This window comes from Peromyscus maniculatus, chromosome 5 (assembly GCF_049852395.1).
Source record: "Peromyscus maniculatus bairdii isolate BWxNUB_F1_BW_parent chromosome 5, HU_Pman_BW_mat_3.1, whole genome shotgun sequence".
Taxonomy (NCBI): Eukaryota; Metazoa; Chordata; class Mammalia; order Rodentia; family Cricetidae; genus Peromyscus; species Peromyscus maniculatus.
The window spans coordinates 99758682-99779096 of record NC_134856.1 but is presented as its reverse complement, the minus strand read 5'-3'; the positions used below and the strand labels follow the sequence as shown (position 1 = coordinate 99779096).

General features: G+C 38.0%; 1 protein-coding gene across 15 annotated transcripts in view; it reads left to right on the top strand.

Moving 5' to 3' along the window:
• The window catches only part of Sugct (succinyl-CoA:glutarate-CoA transferase), a 727080-nt gene that overhangs the window by 23162 nt on the left and 683503 nt on the right, over positions 1-20415 (top strand). For all 15 annotated transcript variants that reach the window (XM_042278244.2, XM_076572951.1, XM_006980141.4 and 12 more), the window contains 2 exons: positions 2493-2578; positions 3038-3088. In XM_042278244.2, coding sequence (XP_042134178.1) covers positions 2493-2578; positions 3038-3088 — 137 coding nt within the window. The remainder of the gene's footprint in view (positions 1-2492; positions 2579-3037; positions 3089-20415) is intronic.

Sequence of the window (20415 nt, the reverse complement as noted above, 5' to 3'; positions counted from 1 at the left end):
CTAAAGGGCAAAGGAGCGGAAAAATAAGGAAATAGAATACAGATAGAGAGAAGGAAAAAGAATCAAAGTTCTTCAACAGGAGACCCCAAAACCCAACCTATGTCATTATTTTCAAATAAAAGAAATATTTTGCCATTTTACTATCATAAAAGTTTGAGGGAAAAGGCGAATTTTAGATAAATTCTTTGGAAGTTTTTACTTGTAAAAAATATTTATTTATTTATTTATTTATTTATTTATTTATTTATTTATTTATTTATTTATTTATTTATTTATTTATTTATTTATAGTAGCATCTCTTTACCTAACCCAGATTGGCCTGGAGCCTTAAAGCCTCATATTCCAGTGCTAGAATGTAACATCTTTCCACCTCATTCTTTCTCCTTTTCATACAAAGCAAACATCCTCTGTGCATACATTTCTCACTTTATTTGGTGCCTTTTTAGTATTTTAGCAACCTGTTAGTTCATGCTGTTATTGATAAAATGCTCAGGAAAGTGTCAATGTAGCATGCCCCTGTCTCTAACAAGTGTTTATGCATAATCCCCATTCTTCTTGTCCTCTACATTATTCTTTAGCTTGTTTATTTTGGAGTTTTCCAAAATTATCGTTATTAATCTGTGTGATGGTGCCCCCTGTAATCTCAGCACTGGAGAGGTGGGAGCAAAAGGATCAGTAGTTCAAGGTCATTCTTTACCACCTAAGAAGTTCTAGGCCAGCATGTGCTAAATAATAACAGGTCTCAAAAAACGATGAAACTATATTATCATTTGTTTTCAAAGATTTGATCCTTAAGGACCTGGGGCAGAATTCTCAAATCAGTGAGAATGGCCTAGTCCAGTTCCATAGTAGCTATTTATCTACAAGATTCAAAGATAATAATTTATAATAGTATGAACTTATTAATTTAGAATAAACAATAAGCCCTTCAAAGTAGAATATCTGGAAGACTCGATTTCCTGCTAAATAGATTTTCATAAGAGCCTGAAACAGTTAGCAGAAAATTCTCATCAGCACCAAGGTGAATATCATCATTGCATCCGTTGAGCCTGGGCTTGTCAATCTTGACTGGCAGAAGTGCTTATCAAGTGCTGCTTTCCAGAGGCAACACCTCACCTACCCAGTCAGTGATATACTCCACTTTTTGTCTTTGCTGGATATGCTGGGGAATGCTGAACTTCCTACCTCCCACTCCAGGTTCTGTAAAGTTTTAGCTTCCTTATTCCAGTCCTATTTCAATACCATACCTCCTCCTCTTCTTATTCTTTTCTTGGGTTTTTTTGAGACAGGGTTTCTCTGTATAATATCCCTGCCTGTCCTGAAACTCACTTTGTAGACCAAGCTGGCCTCAAACTCACAGAGAGCTATCTGTCTGCCTCTACCTCCCATTTGCTGGGATAAAAGGCTTGTGCCACCACCAGCCGGCTCATACCTGTTGTTGATTCTTTTTTTTTTTTTTTTTTTTTTTTTTTTTTGAGAGAGAGAGAGAGACAGAGAGACAGAGACTTGTTGCTAGGTAGTTCATGCTGGTCTTGAACTCATGATCTTCCTGCTGAAGCATCCTCAGGGTTGAGATTTCAGGCCTCAGTTTAGACCACTGCTTTTGTTGCATCATCTGTCCCTAGACAGAACATCCATTCTAATTCTCTTGTCATTTTAGCTGGTAACCAAGCTAACATTTGTATTTATATTGCTCTGTGGATTTTCTATCTCTACCTAATAGGAACTGGGAATAAAGGCAGACTGCCACACCCACCTGAATTTTATATGGGTTCTGGGGTTTGAACTGTGGTCTTTATGCTTGTGCAGCAAGCACATTATTTACTTCTGAGTCATTGCCCCAGTCTCTATTTAGGCTTTTCTGATTGTAGAGATATATAGATATATGTAGTTTTGGTTTTTTGAGACAGGGTTTCTCTGTGTAGCTTTGGAGTCTGTCCCGGAACTCACTCTGTAGACCAGGCTGGCCTCAAACTCACAGAGATCTGCCTGCCTCTGCCTCCTGAGTGCTGGAATTAAAGGTGTGCACCACAACCACCTGCTTTACAGAAATATTTTATAGATTATTAGTCATTGTTGTATACTCAGCCCTTTATGCCACTTTAGCATATATACTCACATTATTATTCAGATTTAAATATACCCTATACTTTCATTTCATACTTAATGTAAGGAAATAATGAAGGAACTGATCAACATGCTTGACAAAACTGAAAAAATGTCCCAAGTTGGCTGTTTATCAGCTCTAAAGACCACTAACAAAATACTTCCTTCTGGATTTTGACCTTCAATACTACAAGTTAGTGAAAGTGAATATGGAATGATTTAGTAGTTGGCATTAAAAAGTGGATATCTGGAAAGTTCTGCTGAGCTACAGAAGCCCCCAAGGGGTAAGGATTCCTTAGGATGAGTTGACCTTGTTCAGGTACCTGAGAGTATGCACAGAGTGAGCCTGCTGGTTTGCAATTAACAGCTCATATTATTATTAACAGGAGCAGGTGATGACACACGAACTTGGGGACCTCCTTTTGTGGACACAGAAAGTACATATTTTCTCAGTGTTAATCGAAATAAAAAAGTAAGACTATTTCCTGTTTTTGCTTTATTTGTGTAATTCTCTTGGCACTTACAAAACTTTTGATATCATGGCTCGCTTTGATACTTAACTAATATTTCAGATATTCATGATCACATCCAAGCAATAGAGTTTGTATTACTCTTCCTCCTCTACTAAATAACTTAAGAAATTATGAGAATTCGTAATTGAAATATTCTGTGAAAGACAAGTAATTTGGTTCTTGACATTTATTGCTTCTCTATTGGTATTATACAGCATTACCACTGAAACATATTTACTGTGATCCTTGCTGTTGATTGTAAATGAAGTCAATAAAGATGACTTAAGTATTTGTTCATACAGAAACTAAGCTTACTTTACAATGAGAATTTGTGTGGTATGAATGGCTCTGCTATTGAACTGCCAATGATGATGAGAAGGCTTATGAAAACATTTTAATGTCTACGTTTTGATTTTTAGAGTATAGCTGTTAATATCAAGGATCCGAGAGGGGTGAGAATCGTCAAGGAGGTACAGTATGTGCTATGGTATCTTAGTGCTTGGGTTCTTATTAGGGATTTGGATATCTGGGAAAAGGTCTTAAAACTGTTTTACTGCCAACCTGTAAGTTGTGGCTATAAATCCTGTTTAGTAATTTGTGTGTGTGTGTGGCTTGTTTCTCACTAGTGTTTTGGATTTAAAAAAAATTATTATGTATACAGTGTTCTATCAGCATGTATGCCTGCATGCCAGAAGATGGCACCAGATCTCATTATAGATGGTTGTGAGCCACCATGTAGTCATTGGGAGTTGAACTCAGGACCTCTGGAAGAGCAGCCAGTGCTCTTAACCTCTGAACCATCTCTCCAGTCCCTGTGTTTTGGATTTTTAAATTTTAATTAAGATGTAATTACATCATCACCCCTTCTTTCAACCCTTCTCATGTCCAGCCCCCCTTACTTCCTCTCAAATTTATGGCCTGTTTTTCTTTAATTATTACTGTTACACACATACATATGTTAATAAATATATAAAGGCAACACACTGAATCCATTAAATGTTGCTTGTATGTTTATGAGTTGACATTTTTTTTTAGTAAGCATGGTGCTCTCAATAATTTATTTGTTGCATGTAATTAAAGTCCTCATGTTATAGGTTGGGTTCTTTTGGCACCAGATTCTGGACTTGAGGACTATACTTACACTTTCTCCTCAAAGCCTCACAAATTTTTGTGTAAATGAAATATTAGAATTTTTATTTTTGGGCCAGTGAGATGGCTCAGGTGGTGAAGGTGCTTCCTGCCAAGAGGATCTGAGTTCAGTCCTAGAACCTACATGATGGAAAGAGAGAACCAATTCCCATAAGTTGTACCCTGACTTCCACATGCATGTTTGGCATGTGCATGATCATGCACATACAAACAAACAAACAGTTTTGGTTTGGGTTTGGTTTGAGGTTTTGAGACAGGGTTTCTCTGTATAATCCTGGCTGTCCTGGAATTCACTCTGCAGATCAGGTGGCCTTGAACTCAAAGATACCCTGTCTCTGCTTCCTGAGTGCTGGGATTAAAGGTGTGCACTACTTGTAACTAAATAAATGTGGTTTTTGTTTTTTTGTTTGTTTTTTAAAAAAAATCCTCATTGCTATGGAAGGTGATTGAGTGGCATGGGATATAAATGATATCCTAAAGATCACATAACTAATGTTAAATTTGGCCTAAAGCTATCATATTTGTAGTAAATCGTAACTTAATTTATCAAATAAACTATTTTTGGCTACATTACTATGATAAACAATAAACTCTCAATCACAACAACAAAACTTCAGCCAATCGTAGGCTGCCAACTGATAAGATGGTCATTTTTGGATGTGATTTCTTTTTGTTTATAAGTGTTGGCTACCCACATTGCTGTGTGGAGTTCCTTGGATCTCTCCTGCTTCTCAGCATTGCCTGATACATGCATCATTCTTTTTAGAAATAAACTCTATTAAATTTAATATTTACTTTAATCAAGTTCTTTGGCTTTTAACATAAATAGGGGGAAAGCTGACATTTGAACATGGGATCACAACCTTTAGAAACCACACGTTCACTGGCATGTTTTTCCAGATGTTCAACATTTCCAGATCTGATCTTAGCGTGTTTTTCTTCTGGGGTAGTATTACACAGTGGTTAAGAATATGTGTCCTGACATGAGATTTGAACTCTGCCTCCTTTCCTTGCAAGCTATGTAAATTTAGGTAGATTATTTCCTTGTGCCTCAATGTTCTCATCACTAAAGTAGGATTAGTACTGTAACTTCTTCCCATGGTGCTTAGAATTAAGCTAATATGTTTTAAAGGCTTAGAAAAGCTCTTGCTGTATATCACCCACAATTATTATCACGTATTTCCTGATGTGAATGTGGTTGGCTGCATCATGTTAGATAAATTTTATTTGTTCATCATCACTAAGATTTTCAATTCACTTTAGTGGATTTATATCCATTTGGTTAGGGAACCAAGTTTCAACCAAGTTTAATTTTTTTAAAGCCAAAGAATCAACTTTAGCTTTATTGCTATAAAACTCTAAGGGCCACTTCTGTGATTCACCTGTGGAAGCTTGCCAAAGCCCCAAACAGCATTACTCTCTGCCATTGACACCTCTACTACAATTGAGCCTGCTAGATCTTGTGATCCAAGTGGCACAACAGCCCATATAGCAGCCTGGACCTGTTGAAAAGCCTTCTCCTGGTCTAGACGCTACTGAAAACCAACAGCTTTCCAACTCATTTGCTGTATGGGTTAGAGTAACACAATCAAGTGAAGAATGTACTTCCTTCAAAACCCAAATAGGCCTGCCAAGCCTTGTGCTTCTTTCTTGGTGGTAGAAGGGGAAGGGTGCAGCTACTTATTCTTCACCTTAGAAGGGATAGCTCAGTGAGTCTTATAGCACTGAATTCCTAGACATTTTACTGAGCTAGAAGGCTCTTGAATTTTGATTGTACTTGTTTATCATCTTCTCTTGTGCATATTCTTTACCAACAAGTCCAGAGTAGTTGCTTTTTCCTGTTTGCTTTATCAAATCATCATGATGACATGTATAATGGACCAGTATAATACCTTGTAGCAGAGGCAAGCAATCAAGATCTATTCAAACTAAGTTATGACATAGGGATAGATAATTGATTCTTGAAATAGAACTATAAAGGTGTACTGCTGGCCTTTCCAGGTGAAATGATGTTACTCCTGGAAGTCTTCCTGGACACGAATGATGATAAAAGTGTTTGCATGATCAATAGCTGCATACATGGTATAGGAGATAGGTAACTCTGCTCAAGCAAGGAAACCACACCTCGATCCAACAGCTGTTTGGAGTTGGTGCTTGATTAAATTTGCAATAATCAACTGTCATTCTTCATGATAAATCCATCTTCCGTGCAGGTTTAATAGGAGAGGTAAAGGGATATATAGTGGGAACTACCACCCTTGCATCTCTTAAGACCCTGATGCCGGAGCAGTGGTGGTGCATGCCTTTAATCTCAGCACTCGGGAGGCAGAGGCAGGCGGATCTCTGTGAGTTTGATGCCAGCCTGGTCTACAAATCAAGTTCCAGGAAAGGCACAAAGCTACACAGAGAAACCCTGTCTCGAAAAACAAACAAGCAAACAAAAGACCCTGATGGAGTAATCATTTTCAGGGATGTGAAAATGTTTTTGATTCACATTTTTTTCTTGGTATAGGCAGGCTAATGGCTTCTATTTAGCCTTTCTAACAATAATGTCCCTCACTCTACAGATCAGGGAATGGATGTGAAGATTCTTCTGACTTCTAAGTATATCTATTCCAATTATGCATTCTGGGAATGGGAAAATATACCCAGGGTGAGTTCAGGAACCTACTGCGCTGCTATGATTCAGAATTTGGCTAAAACTTCCTCGATCATCTGACCTTCATAAAGCCCCTACTTCAACTGGAGGGCTACAGTGATGTTGGGGTCTCCAAGAATTAATTCAGAGCTAGTGTCTAGTAGGCCCTAAATGGTCTGATTATTTCATTTTCTCCAGTGTACAGTTACCCTAGCAGAAAGCTCCTTTGGGGTAAGGATGGGAGAAAGAGTCATTAGTATTTTATTTTATTTATTTATTTAGTTTTTGGAGTTGGAGCTGGGTCCTTCTTCAAGTAGAATCAGCCTGTACTTTGAGGAGTTTTGTCTCTAAACTGATTCAAGCCTGGAAATTGGTTGAAGGACCATGATTCTTTGTTTCTGTGATCCAAGGTAGCTTTGGTTCACTTGTTCAGGAATTTTTCTGCTTTTACAGGTTGAATGAGAATTTAGTAGACTTCCTATTCACTTCACTTCTAGGAACACCATGATTATTAATAATTAACTAGCTAGTGCCAAAAATCTATATAAGTCAGGCCATTGTGAGCATTGCTTTGCCTTTAATGCTCATTATATTAAAAATGTTTACCTTACCTTTGTTGACTCAGTGCTGCTATTTGGCCTTTGCTACTTGAGGATGTAATTAATCCCATTTCAATTTAAATTATACTGTCGCGCAGCTGTGGCTCCCACTGTAATGTTGGGTACCCAGGGAAGAACAGTGATAGAGTTCTTCAAGTGTGCTGGTGTCCCTCTTACAAAGCTGCTACTATGGTGCTATGGAGAGCATATTTTCTTGACCCTATAGAGCTATACATTTCTTTTCTAAGACTTTCATGTGCTGTATTTTCATTTTTGTTCATGATTTCTTGTGTTGTTTAATTTACATTAGTTTTTCTATGTGCTGGGATTGCTTTTGTGGTTGATTTGTAGCAGTAGTCCTCAACTTGTGAATTGTGACTTGTTTGGGGGTCACATATCAGATGTTCTGCATAAACAAATGTTTACATTACAATTCATAGCAGTAGCAAAATTACAGTTGTGAAGCAGAAATGAAACAATTTTATGGTTGGGGTCACCACAACATGAGGAACTGTATTAAAGGGTCCCAGCATTAGGAAGATTGGGAACCACTCATCTGTAATGTTATTTCATTATATTAGAAAGACTACAAGTAGTTATTTTACTGTATTTGTTAAAATTTTCTTTGTATCTTAACATATGACCTATTTTAGAGAAAGTTCCATGGGCTTCTGAGAAAAACAAAATGTGTAATCTGCAGTGTTTGGATAGAATGCTCTGTAGATGTCTATTAAGATACTTGATGTATGGCAAGTTAGTCAGGGTTCTCTAGAACTTGTAGAATGAACCTGTCATTTATCTATCTATCTATCTATCTATCTATCTATCTATCTATCTATCTATCTATCTATCTATCATCTATCTATCTATCTATCTATCTATCTATCTATCTATCTATCATCTATCTATCTATCTATCTATCTATCTATCTATCTATCTATCATCTCTCTATCTGTCTATCTTCTATCATCTATCAATCAATAATCTATCTATATCTGCCAATCATCTCTATCAATCATCTATCATATCTATCTTCTATTATATCTATCATCTATTATATCTACTTTCTATCATATCTATCTGTCTGTCTGTTTATGCATCTATCTGGAATTTATTAGAGTATCTTAAAGGAAGTGGTTCTGCTAGTCCAACAATGGTTGTCCTCTGACAGTTCAAGAATCCAATAGTTGGTCAGTCCTTGAGGCTCAATGTCTCAGCTGGTCTTCAGTATATGCCAGGATACCAAAGAAGTAGGCTCTAATACCAGTGAAGGAATGAACTTGTCAGCAAGACTGAGGGAAAGCAGGAAAAAACAAAAGATTCCTTCTTTCAAGTTCTTTTTTTTTTAAAAGCTGCCAGCAGAAGGTATGTCTCAAATTTAGGGCATGTCTTGTGACCTCAAATGATTTGGATTTAAGGTCTTTCTACTTCAAAGGATCCAATTAAGAAAAACCCTTCATAAGTGTTCACAGCTGCTTGGATTTTAATTAAGTTGATAGATGTAGTCAAGTTGATAATCAGGAATAGCCATCATATGGTATAATTTAAATAAAATATTTCTTTGTTTATTTTTTTGTCATGATGATTGTCAGTTGGTGAGAGTAGGGTATTGAAGTCACCCTGAACTACTGTGCTGGGTTTAGTCTGTGACTTTACATTCAGTAGTAGTAGTTTTATGAAACTGGGATAAACTTTGGGGCATGTATCTTTAGGATTGCAATATCCTCCTGATGGAGTGGTCTGTTGATCAGTATGAAATGACATTCCTTATCTATTCTTAATAGCTTTGTTTTGAAGTCTATTTTGTCAGATATCATAACAGCGACACCTGCTTGTTTCCTGGGTTCATTTGCTTCAAATACCTTTTTCTATACTTCAAGCCTAAGGTGTCTATTTTATGTTGTGAGGTGCATTCCTTGGAGGCAACAAATAGCTGATCTCTGCTTTTATATTCAATCTAATACTATGTGTCTTTTGATTGATAAATTAAGACCACTAATAGTCATAGTTGCTGAAAGTTGTGCATTGATTACTGCTGATTTGTTGATTTTTTTTTAGTGTTTGTTTTATTCCCTCATCTTCTCTTACTTAGCTATTATCCTGTCATGGCTTATTCTTTCCTGAGGCCTCCTGGATGGCTTTGCTTTCCACTTTAGTTTGAAACATTCCATCATGTGTCCCCTGTAGTGCTGGCTTAGTGGTCATAAATTCCTATAGTCTATTTTCATCATGGAAAGTTTTTATTTTTCCTTCAATTATCACAGAGGTTTTCTGAGCATAGCAGTCTGGGTCAGTGGTTTCTTTCTTTCAGCAGTTACAAAAAATAACATTCCAAACCTTTCTGGCTTTAAATTTTCAGTTGAATAATCTGGTATTCTCATGAGCCTGCCTCTATTTGTGAATCAGTCCATCCGTGTTGCTGCTTTCAATATACTTCCTTTGTTCTGTCTGTTTAATGTTTTGATTATATTATAGTCGTTCTTTTCTAGTTTTCCCTGCCTTATGTTTTAACTGCCTCCTGTATTTCTGGATTGGCATCTCTTTTGCTACCTTTGGGGCATTTTGTTTTGATTCTTGATAGTTTTCTTTTTCTTTAGAACTAGATTTTTCTTCTGTTTCTATGGCCACTAACCATGGATTTGGTGCTACTGTGTTGGGATGTCTTTGCTTTGGTTTATTCCTTTTTAGCTATATTCTTTAAATTGGAGTGTTTTCAACATTCAAAACACAACACAACTCACCATAACCACCACAGCCTCTACTACCACTGTCACCGCTAAAATACCACAACGAAGCACAGGCTTTGTTCCTCTGTAGTAATCACTAACAGTGATTACTTTATGGTTTTACCTCCCTGTACTTTAGAGGTATTCTGCCGGCCATGTTTGGGTGTATAGTGTGGTGACAGTGGCTCTGAGTTCCCAAGTCATGCAGTTCACAGAGGATTTGGGGCCACCAAACCAGTGACTCAGCAAGAGTCTATGTTGCTGTTTTGTTTTAAACTGTAAAAATTTTAATTGCCTCCCTACTCCTGGGCTCTTACTTTCTTTCTGCCTTCTCTTCTGCAATGTTCCCTGAGCTGTGGTATGTTGGAGTTAATATAGGTGTCCCATTTAGAGCTGAACACCTAATCTCTTATTCTCAACACTGCAACCGGTTACACACCTCTACATTGACTTCTGTCTACTGCAAATGAAGCATCTCCGAGGAAGGTCAACAGTAGTCCAGGTCTATGGGTATAAACAAATATTTAGAAGGCAGTTTGACAAATGACCATTTAGTAAAACAACAATACCAGGTTCTACAAAGGTTGTTTAAATTTCATTTTATCTATTTACTTATTTTTAATTTTTAAACATTTTGATACAATGCTGTGGGATAATGCTTTTATACACTGATTTAATAAAACGCTGATTGGCTAGTAGCCAGGAAGGAAGTACAGGCAGGATAAGCAGACAAGGAGAATTCTGGGAAGAGGAAAGCTGAGTCAGAAGTCGCCAGCCTGCCATCCAGGGGGCAGCATGTAATGGCACACAGGTAAAGCCACGGAACACGTGGCAACATATAGATTAACAGAAATGGGCTGAGTTTAAATGTAAGAGCTAGTCAGTAGTAAGCCTGAGCTAATGGCTGAGCAGTTTTAATTAATGTAATCCTCTGTGTTTTTACTTGTGTCTGAGTGACTGTAGACGGGGTGGGAAACAGGACAACTTTCAGCTACATATACAGTTTTTTTTTTTTTTTAAATGGTGTCTGTTACTGATCCAGTCAAGTTCTGAGAGGATAGGAGTTTTCTGGTGCTGCTTTTTATCTATTCTGGTGTCATTTCATGCACCTTTGTTATGGTTTCTCCTGTTTTGCTGCTCTTCCTAGCATGCTACTGAAAGTTCAGTGAAGATTTTCTGTGTCTCCTGCTATCTGCTGTGGGTCCTCCTTCTCTCTGGGAATGTAACTGAATATTATCTGAAAGAAAAACTTTACAAAGAAATAGACAAAATCCAGGCTGTCCTAAAAGGATTGCCTTGGTTTGGAGATGCCAACAGGAACTATTGAGGAAAGCTTCACTAACAGAATACAAGAGATGGAAGAAAGAACCTCAGACATTGAAGATAGAATAGAAGAAATGGATATATCAGTTAAAGAAAGTGTTAAATATAAAAAATTCCCGGCATAAAACATCCAGGAAATCTAAGATCATGTTGGAGCCCACTAGGTTTTCTAGTGGCTGTATCCAGAAGGACTGCATAAGAGGTTGATTGGACCACAGGCCTGGGTACCAGGTGTCTGTAACTAGCAAGGGGGAGGTCTTTTGCTCCATCCCTTGGCATTGTTATAAACAGACCTTTGGAATAAAGTTCTGGGCCTGTGGATAAGGATCCAAGCCCACCCAAGTCTATCCTGTGCTTTCTCTCTGTTTCTCTCTCCTTATTTCTAAATAAAAGTCTCTTATCCTTCATTCCTCAAGAGTTCCTGGGGTAAATAATAGTGGGGGCTGGTCCTCTACAAGATCAAAGCTAAGGGATATTGGAAAAAATTCCAGCTCAAAGATCCAGAAATATTTTCAACAAAATAATAGATGAAACATTTCCTGACCTAAAGAAGGAGTTATCTATAAAGGTACAAGAAGCATTCAGAACACCAAATAGATTGGACCAGAAAAGAAAGTTCCCTTGCCACATGATGATCAAGACATAAAACAAACAGACCAAAAAAGAATATTGAAAGCTTCAAAGGAAAAAGAACAAGTATTGTATAAAGGCAGACCCATTAGAATTACACCTGACTTCTCAATGGAAACTCTAAAATGCAGAAGGGCCTAAACAGAAGTGATCAGATGTCCTGCAGACTCTAAGAGACCATAGATGCCACCCCCAACTATTATACCCAACAAAAATTTCAGTCACCATAGATGAAGAAAATAAGATAGTCCATGATAAAGTTAAATTTAAACAGTATCTATAAATCCAGCCCTACAGAATGTGCTAGAAGGAAACTCCAACCCAAGGAGGTTAACTACAACCATGAAAACACAGGAAATAAATAATCACACATTAGGAAAACCAAAAGAAGGGAAGCAGTACCATCACCACCACCATTGCCACCACCACCACCATCAAAATAACAGGAATCAACGACCATTGTTCATTGATAGCCCTCAATATCAGTGGTCTCAATACCCTCATACCAAAGATACAGACTAACAGAATGGATACAATAACAGCATCTATCCTCTGCTGCATATAAGAAACACACCTCAATATCAAGGATAGACATGACCTCAGGGTAAAGGGAAAGTTGGAGAAAGATATTCTAAGCAAATGGATGTAAGAAGCAAGCTGGTGTAGCCATTTTACTATCTAACAAAATAGACTTTAAGCCAAAATAACCAAAAGAGGTAGGGGAGGACATTACATACTCACCAAAGGAAAAAATCCACTAAGATGACATTTCTTTTTTTTTTTTTTAAGGACATTTCAATTTTTAACATCAATGTCCCAAACGTAAGGGTACCCAGGTTTGTAAAAGAAACACCACACAGCTTAAATCACATACTGACCCTCACACACTGATAGTGGGAGACTTTAATATGCTACTCTCACCAATGTATAGGTCATTCAGCTAAAAACTAAACAGAGAAACACTGGTGCTAATAGATGTTATAAACCAAATAGACTTAACAGATATCTACAGAACATTTTACCCAAACTCGAAAGACTTTACCTTTTTTTCAGTACCTCATGGAACTTTCTTCAGAATTGACCACATTCTTGATCACAAAGCAAATCTTAATAAAGAAAATTGAAATAACTCCTGCATCCTATCAGACCACCATGGGTTAAAGCTGGATTTCAACAACAAGAGAAACAACAGAAAGCTTACAAACTCATGGAAACTGAACAGCTCTTTACTGAATAAAAGATAGTTCAAGACAAAAATAAAGAAAGAAATGATTTTCTAGAATTCAATGAAAGTGAATACATAGCATACCCAAACTTATGGGACACAATGAAAGCAGTACTAAGAGGAAAATTCATAGCACTAAGTGCCTTATAAAAAATTGGAGAGATTTTATACTAGCAACTTGACAGCATATTGAAAGCTCTAGAACAAAAAGAAGTAATCATACTCAAGAGGAGTGGACAGCAAGAAATGATCAAATTGAGGGCTGAAATCAATACAATAGAAACAAAGAGAACACTACAAAGAATCAATGAAACAAAGAGTTGGTTCTTTGAGAAAACCAACAAGATAGACAAGTCTTTATCCACACTAACTAAAAGACAGAGAATATCCAAAGTAACAAAATTAGAAATGAAAAGGGCATGATGACAGACACCAAGGAAATTGAGAGAATCATAAGGACATACTTTAAAAACCTGTACTCCAACAACTTGGAAAATGTAAAAAAAATGGATAATTTCCATGATAGGTAACATTTACCAAAGTTAAATCAAGATCAGATTAGCAATTTAAATAGACCTATAACCCCTAGTGAAATAGAGACAGTCATTAGAAGTCTCCCAATCAATCAATCAATCAATCAAACAAACAAACAAACAAAAAAACAAAACCCAGAGCCAGACAGTTTTAGCACAGAATTTTGCTAGATTTTCAAAGACAAATTAATGCTAATACTCCTCAAATTATTCCACAGGATAGAAACAGAAGGAACATTGCCCAATTCATTTTATGAGGCCACAGTTACCCTGATACTCAAACCACATGAAAATAAAGAGAATTACAGACCAATTTCCTTCATGAACATAGATGTAAAAATACTCAATAAAATTCTTGTAAACCAAATCCAAGAATATGTCAAAAAGATTATCCATCATGATCAATGGGCTCCATTCCAGAGATGCAGGGATAGTTCAACATATGAAAATCAGTTAATGTAATCCACCATATAAATTACCTGAAGGAAAAAAAAGTATGATCATCTCATTAGATGTGGAAAAAGCTTTCTGAAAAATCCAATACCCTTCATGATAAAAGTCCCATCGGGATTAGGGACACAGGGGACATACCTAAACACAATAAAGGCAATTTACAGCAAGCCTATAGCTAACATAAAGTTAAATGGAGAGAAACTCAAAGCAATTACAATAAAATCAGGAGCAGGAGAAGGTTGTCCACTTTCCATATGTATTCAATATAGCACTTGAAGTCTTAGCTAGAACATTAAGCAACTGAAGGGAGATCAAGGGGATACAAATTGGAAAGGAGGAAGTCAAAGTATCTTTATTGCAGATGATATGATAGTATACTTAAGTGACCCTAAAAATTCTACCAAGGAACTCCTACCGCTGATAAGTACTTTCAGTCAAATGGCTGGATAGAAGATTAACTAAAATCAGTAGCCCTTCTATATACAAATGACAAATTGACTGAGAAAGAAATCTTGGAAACAACACCTTTCACAATATCTTCAAATAATATAAAATATCTTGGGGGTAACTCTAACCAAGCAAATCAAAGACTTGTATGATAAAAACTCCCAAGTCTTAAAAAACAAAACAAAACAAAAAACAAAACTCCAAGTCTTTGAATGTAGCTGGAGAATTTCTCTCCAGTTCCCAAGTCCCACCAGTCCCGGAACCCACTTATAAAATAAAGACACAGACTCTTACATTATTTAAACTGCTTGGCCATTAGCTCAGGCCTATCATTGTCTAGCTCTCACTCTTATATTTAGCCCTTTTCTATTAATCTATACTTTGCCACGTGGCTCGGCTTACTGGTACCTTACATCTTGCTTGTCCTGGTGGTGGCTCCAGGCAGTCTCCCTTCTCCTTCCTCCTACCTCAATTTTCCTCTCTGTTAGTCCTGCCTATACTTTCTGTCTGGCTATCGGCCAATCAGATTTATTTACATATAGCGATATCCACAGCTGCTGTGGGACGGTCTGTATGTCAAATTGCTCTGATTGGTCAATAAATAAAACACTGGTTGGCCAGTGGCCAGGCAGGAAGTAGGTGGGACAAGGAGAGAGGAGAATTCTGGGAAGCAGAAGGCTGAGGCGGAGAGACACTGCAGCCGCCGCCATGACCAGCAGCATGTGAAGATGCCGGTAAGCCACCAGCCACGTGGCAAGGCATAGATTTATGGAAATGGATTAATTTAAGCTATAAGAACAGTTAGCAAGAAGCCTGCCACGGCCATACAGTTTGTATGCAATATAAGTCTCTGTGTTTACTTGGTTGGGTCTGAGTGGCTGTGGGACTGGCGGGTGACAAAGATTTGTGCTGACTGTGGGCAAGGCAGGAAAACTCTAGCTACACACAGCACTTCCCCTTTTCTTTTTTTTTTAAAAAGGAAGGTTTTAACTTTAACATGGTAAAATTACATATAACAAAACAATTATCGAGCAAGAATTAGTTATAATATTAAAGAAGATATCCTATCTATCTTATATTTATGAGTTTAAGGTTTTATATCTAACTTATCTTTTATCATAACTGAGAAAATTACAACTATCTAGTCTTTAATCACATCAAAGACCTCAGAAGGATATAATACTGCCTGAGAAATGGGAGAAGGATGCAAGCAACTTTCGGGAATCTTGCAAGAGTAGACCAAGACAGCTGGCAGCCTGGACAGTCACCTAATGTTTCTCAGCATTGTTGGTGCATTCAAATTGGCTACAGGCCTAGAGTATCTGACAGACCATTTTCAGAAGCAGGAATTCTGAGAGACCATCTTACCCTGTCTTGGCAGAGTACAGTGGTCGCTTTCCTTTTGTCTTGCTTGTCCAGGAAGGACAGCATTGCATTTGTACTGTCAGCCGTCAAGGCAAGGGCAGTTCTTTGCCCAGTAGGCCATTTTGTGCCAAAAAGACAAACTTTCAAATGGAAATGTCTTAGAAGTCCAACATTCTCTTGGGATCAAATTGGTGCAGCCCGGAGCGATTGTGTCTCACGTCAACAGAATTCTAAGTTATTTAAATGCCATATTCTCTAGGTCTTTGAAGTGTTTGAAGACTACCTATCTGAAATATATCTATGTATATCTAGAAGACTTAACTAACATGGCTATAAATATGATTATCATAGATGACTAATTATTAATCTATTTTTTAATTATCCATTACAATTTTAAATGAGTTACATAAACATAATACCTCAAGCAAGAATAGAAATATATATACAGTATAACAAAATTAACTTTAAGTTTGTATCAATAAACTAAAATTTATACCAATGTAAAACATTTTAAACATAAATTAAAATCTATATCAATGTAAAACATTTTAAACAAGTTGTTCTTTAAAAGTAGGTTCATTAATCTACCCTTTTATCTTATCATCTCTATATCCTCCTATATATCTATATCATATCCCCTTTTCTTTTTTAGAAAGAAATCACATTTATAATCAACCTGTTTTAAATAAAAATATTGTTTTTTCTGTGTCCCACACCAGAGGGCTCTTCTGATTTGGGACATAATCTCTTAACCATTTTTTTTAAGCAATATGTCTGGGTTTAGAGGGGGAGTGAGCCAATTCCACCTCTAAAGCCAGCTTGGTATATTTGGGAATTTGGGTGTAGCATCTCTTACTACTTCCTGCTGGAGGGGGGCGCTGTATCTTATCAAGACACAAAGAAAATTTTAGGCCTATGGGGTAGTCTGTGAGGCTGTATTGTGTGAACCAGTTGCCTTGAAACCGCTCTGGATGTTGGATCCTCTGGGCCATGGTGTCATCGGAGACCTTTCAGGGGGTCTTGGCTGGTGAAACCTGATGTATCTTAATCTGGAACAAATCCACAGCCTCTGGCTTTCTGTGGAAACAAAAGCAGAACCTCTTTTCCAAAGCAATATATCCTTAAATCTAAATTTTGAAGTTAAGGTACCTTTAAAATATACATTTTGGCATAACTCAACATCTTTTGTAATCAAATGTTTTTCTTCAGTTACGAATATCAAAGAGAACATAATCCAGATTCTCTGTGTGGTAGCCATCTTTATGTGGCTTATTTTTTATATTACCTTGAGCCTATTGCTTTAAACTGTACCATTCTAAGACTGAAACGGTGCTGTGGCTGCTGGCTCCGCCCATTTCAGCTTCCCAACATGGCAGTGGTACGTTTTCCGCCAGCTCTGGGAGTCATCAAGTCTCAGAAATAGTGGGTCTAAGCTTTAATCAAAGCAGCGTGTAGCCCAGAAACCTTTTTTTTTTTAAATACTAGTAAAGACTAAATCTACCACATAGCGTAATGTGCCACAGGCAGACGCCTCATTCCCGCCATACTGCTGGTCGAACGCACACGCCAGGAACCCGCCAGTGTTGAAACCTGTGTTTTGCAGCGTCTAGTTGCCCGTATGAGACAAGAAGCAGGAACCTGGTTTTGGCTCTGTTTAGAATTGATTATTAAATATTCTCAGGTTTAAGGTAGAAACTCGAGCCGTTGGGTGCCATTTGTAGCTGGAGAATTTCTCTCCAGCTCCCAAGTCCCACCAGTCCCGGAACCCACTTATAAAATAAAGACACAGACTCTTACATTATTTAAACTGCTTGGCCATTAGCTCAGGCCTATCATTGTCTAGCTCTCACTCTTATATTTAGCCCTTTTCTATTAATCTATACTTTGCCACGTGGCTCGGCTTACTGGTACCTTACATCTTGCTTGTCCTGGCGGTGGCTCCAGGCAGTCTCCCTTCTCCTTCCTCCTACCTCAATTTTCCTCTCTGTTAGTCCTGCCTATACTTTCTGTCTGGCTATCGGCCAATCAGATTTATTTACATATAGCGATATCCACAGCATTTGAAGAAAGAAATTTGTAGATGTAACCAACCATCTTATTAAATAAGAAACACAGAACCAATGTAAAAGAGAAAGCCAAGAGGTCAGAGCTCAGAGCTAAAATCTCACCCTTCCTCCTGTGGTGGTCCTAGCTCTCTGAAAGAGAGCTACTTCCTGTGTGTATGTCTTTTTATAGTCTTTTTGTTCTGCCTTCTCATTGGTTGTAAACCCAAACATGTGACTGCCTCATCACTGCCTGTATGTACAGCCCCCCAGGTCTTAAAGGCATGTGTCTCCAATGCTGGCTGTATCCCTGAACACACAGAGATCTACCTAGCTCTTCTACCAAGTGCTGGGATTAAAGGCGTGTGCCACCACTGCCACACTCTTGCTATGGCTCTAATAGCTCTGACCCCCAGGCAACTTTATTAACATACAATTAAAATCACATTTCAGTACAATTAGAATACCACCACAGAAATTGAAGAGATATCATAAGATGGAAAAATCTCCCATGCTCATAGATTTATAGGAGTAACATAGTATATATGGTCATCCTACCAAATGAAATGTACAGATTCAATGCAATCCCCATTAAAATTCCAGCATAATTCTTCACAGATCTTGAAAGGATAATTCTCAGCTTCATATGGAAACAGGAAAAACTCAGGATACCTAAAACAATCCTGAGCAATAAAAGAACTTCTGGAGGGTTCACCATTCCTGATATCATTATGTTGTTTTTCTGTTGGCTTAGTGGCCACACCTGAACCTACTGATATTTTAACTCCCCTCTATGTCTGTGGCCCCCAAAGTCAGCAAACTGAAGCTCAGACTCTGTCCTGGCAGGATTTCCAGTTCCACTGGCACTGGCTCGGCTGCGGCCAACAAATGTAGGTTTTAACTAAGGCTCTATTGTTCTATTTACCAATAAAGACTTGGGAGTCATGTTAGGGTGAAAACCTGCTAGATCAGAGAAGCTGGAAAGGAACCAGCTGACCTTTCTTTTTGTCTGGAGACCCTGCAGGAGAGCATCTCTCCACTCATCCCAAACCAAAAAGACCTCAAATCTCTAAGTCCCTCCCTACTCCTTCCTGTGTGTGTCTCTCTATCCATATTCCTGGGTCCTCCTTTCTTTCTTTGGCCTATTCCTGTCAAGTAGTCACTGGCTTCACCCCCTGATCCAAGGTTAATTTTATTAACACAGTCTTGGAGTTTCATAGTATGATCAAATATCCCGCAACAAAGTTATACTACAGAGATATAGTAATAAAAACGACATGGTATTGGCATAAAAGAAGACATGTTGATTAATGGAATCAAAATGAAGACCAGGCATAAATCCACATTCATATAGACACCTGATTTTTGATAAAGAAACCAGAAAAACACACTGGAAAAGACATCCTCAACAAATGGTGCTGGTCAAACTGGGTGTCTTGCATGTAGAAGAATATGAATAGATCCATACTTACCAGCCTTCACAAAACTCAAGTCCAGGTGAGTCAAAGACCCTAACAAAAAACCAGATCCTCTCAACCTGGTAAGGAGAAAGTGGGGAGTAGCCTTGAACACACTGGCACAGGAGAAGGCTTTCTAAACAGCATACCAATAGCACGGGCACTAAAATCAATAACTAATAAATGGGACCTTATGAAACTGAAAAGCTCCTGTAAGGCAAAGGACACAGTCATTCTGAAAAGGTGGCAACCTATAGAATGGGAAAAGATTTTTTTCCAACTCTACATCAGCTAAAGGATTAAAAAACTAGATACCAAAAACAACAACAACAACAACAACAACTACACCCCTAAATAATCCTATTAAAATGGGGTATAGATCTAAACAGAGAATTCTCAATAGAGGAAACTCAAATGGCTGAGAAATACTGAAAGAACATCAACATCTTTAGCCATCAGGGAAATTCACATCAAAACTATTTTCCAGTGGTGGGACTGGGTTTTATTCAGTTGAGTTATTGGCCAGTGGAGTCCCATGGAGGTCCCTAAACAACTCAGGCTGATGCTAGGACAGAGGTTGTTCTCTGAAAATAATAGTGGGGCCTCATTGCTGTTCTCTGAAAATAACAGTGGGGCCACATAGCTCCTTGAACATGGAGAGGTCAAGCTGGTACCTACGTGAAGACTTCACCTCTACATTCTAGTCTCTTTGGCATGGAAAGGTACTCTGCAGGCTACAGAAAGAGAAACCTGGACACTAACCCACTCATAAAACCCTTGACATACAATCTATCCTGCCTGCAAGATGGGCTGGAACGATGGTAGAACTGAACTTGTGGAAGTGGCCAACTAATGTCTGGTTTAACTTGAGATTCATGCCATAAGAGGCAGCCCATGCCCTTCATTGCCTGGATGTCCAGAAACTGGAGACTGGATAATTCAGAGACCTAGGGTATAATGAAACACAACTGGCAAAAAGAATCAATGAAATAATTCCTAATGATATTCTGTTATACTTACAGATGCCTTGTCCAGTCATCATCAGAGAGGCTTCCTCTGGCAGTAGATGAGATAGGTGCAGACCCACAACCAGATATTATCCAGAGAGAGAGTCTAAATTCTCCAATTTAGAGGAGGTCTCCATAGGGTTCCTCCACTTGGAGCTCAGGGAACCCCACTAAAGAGTGGGAGGAAAGTCTGTAGGAGTCAA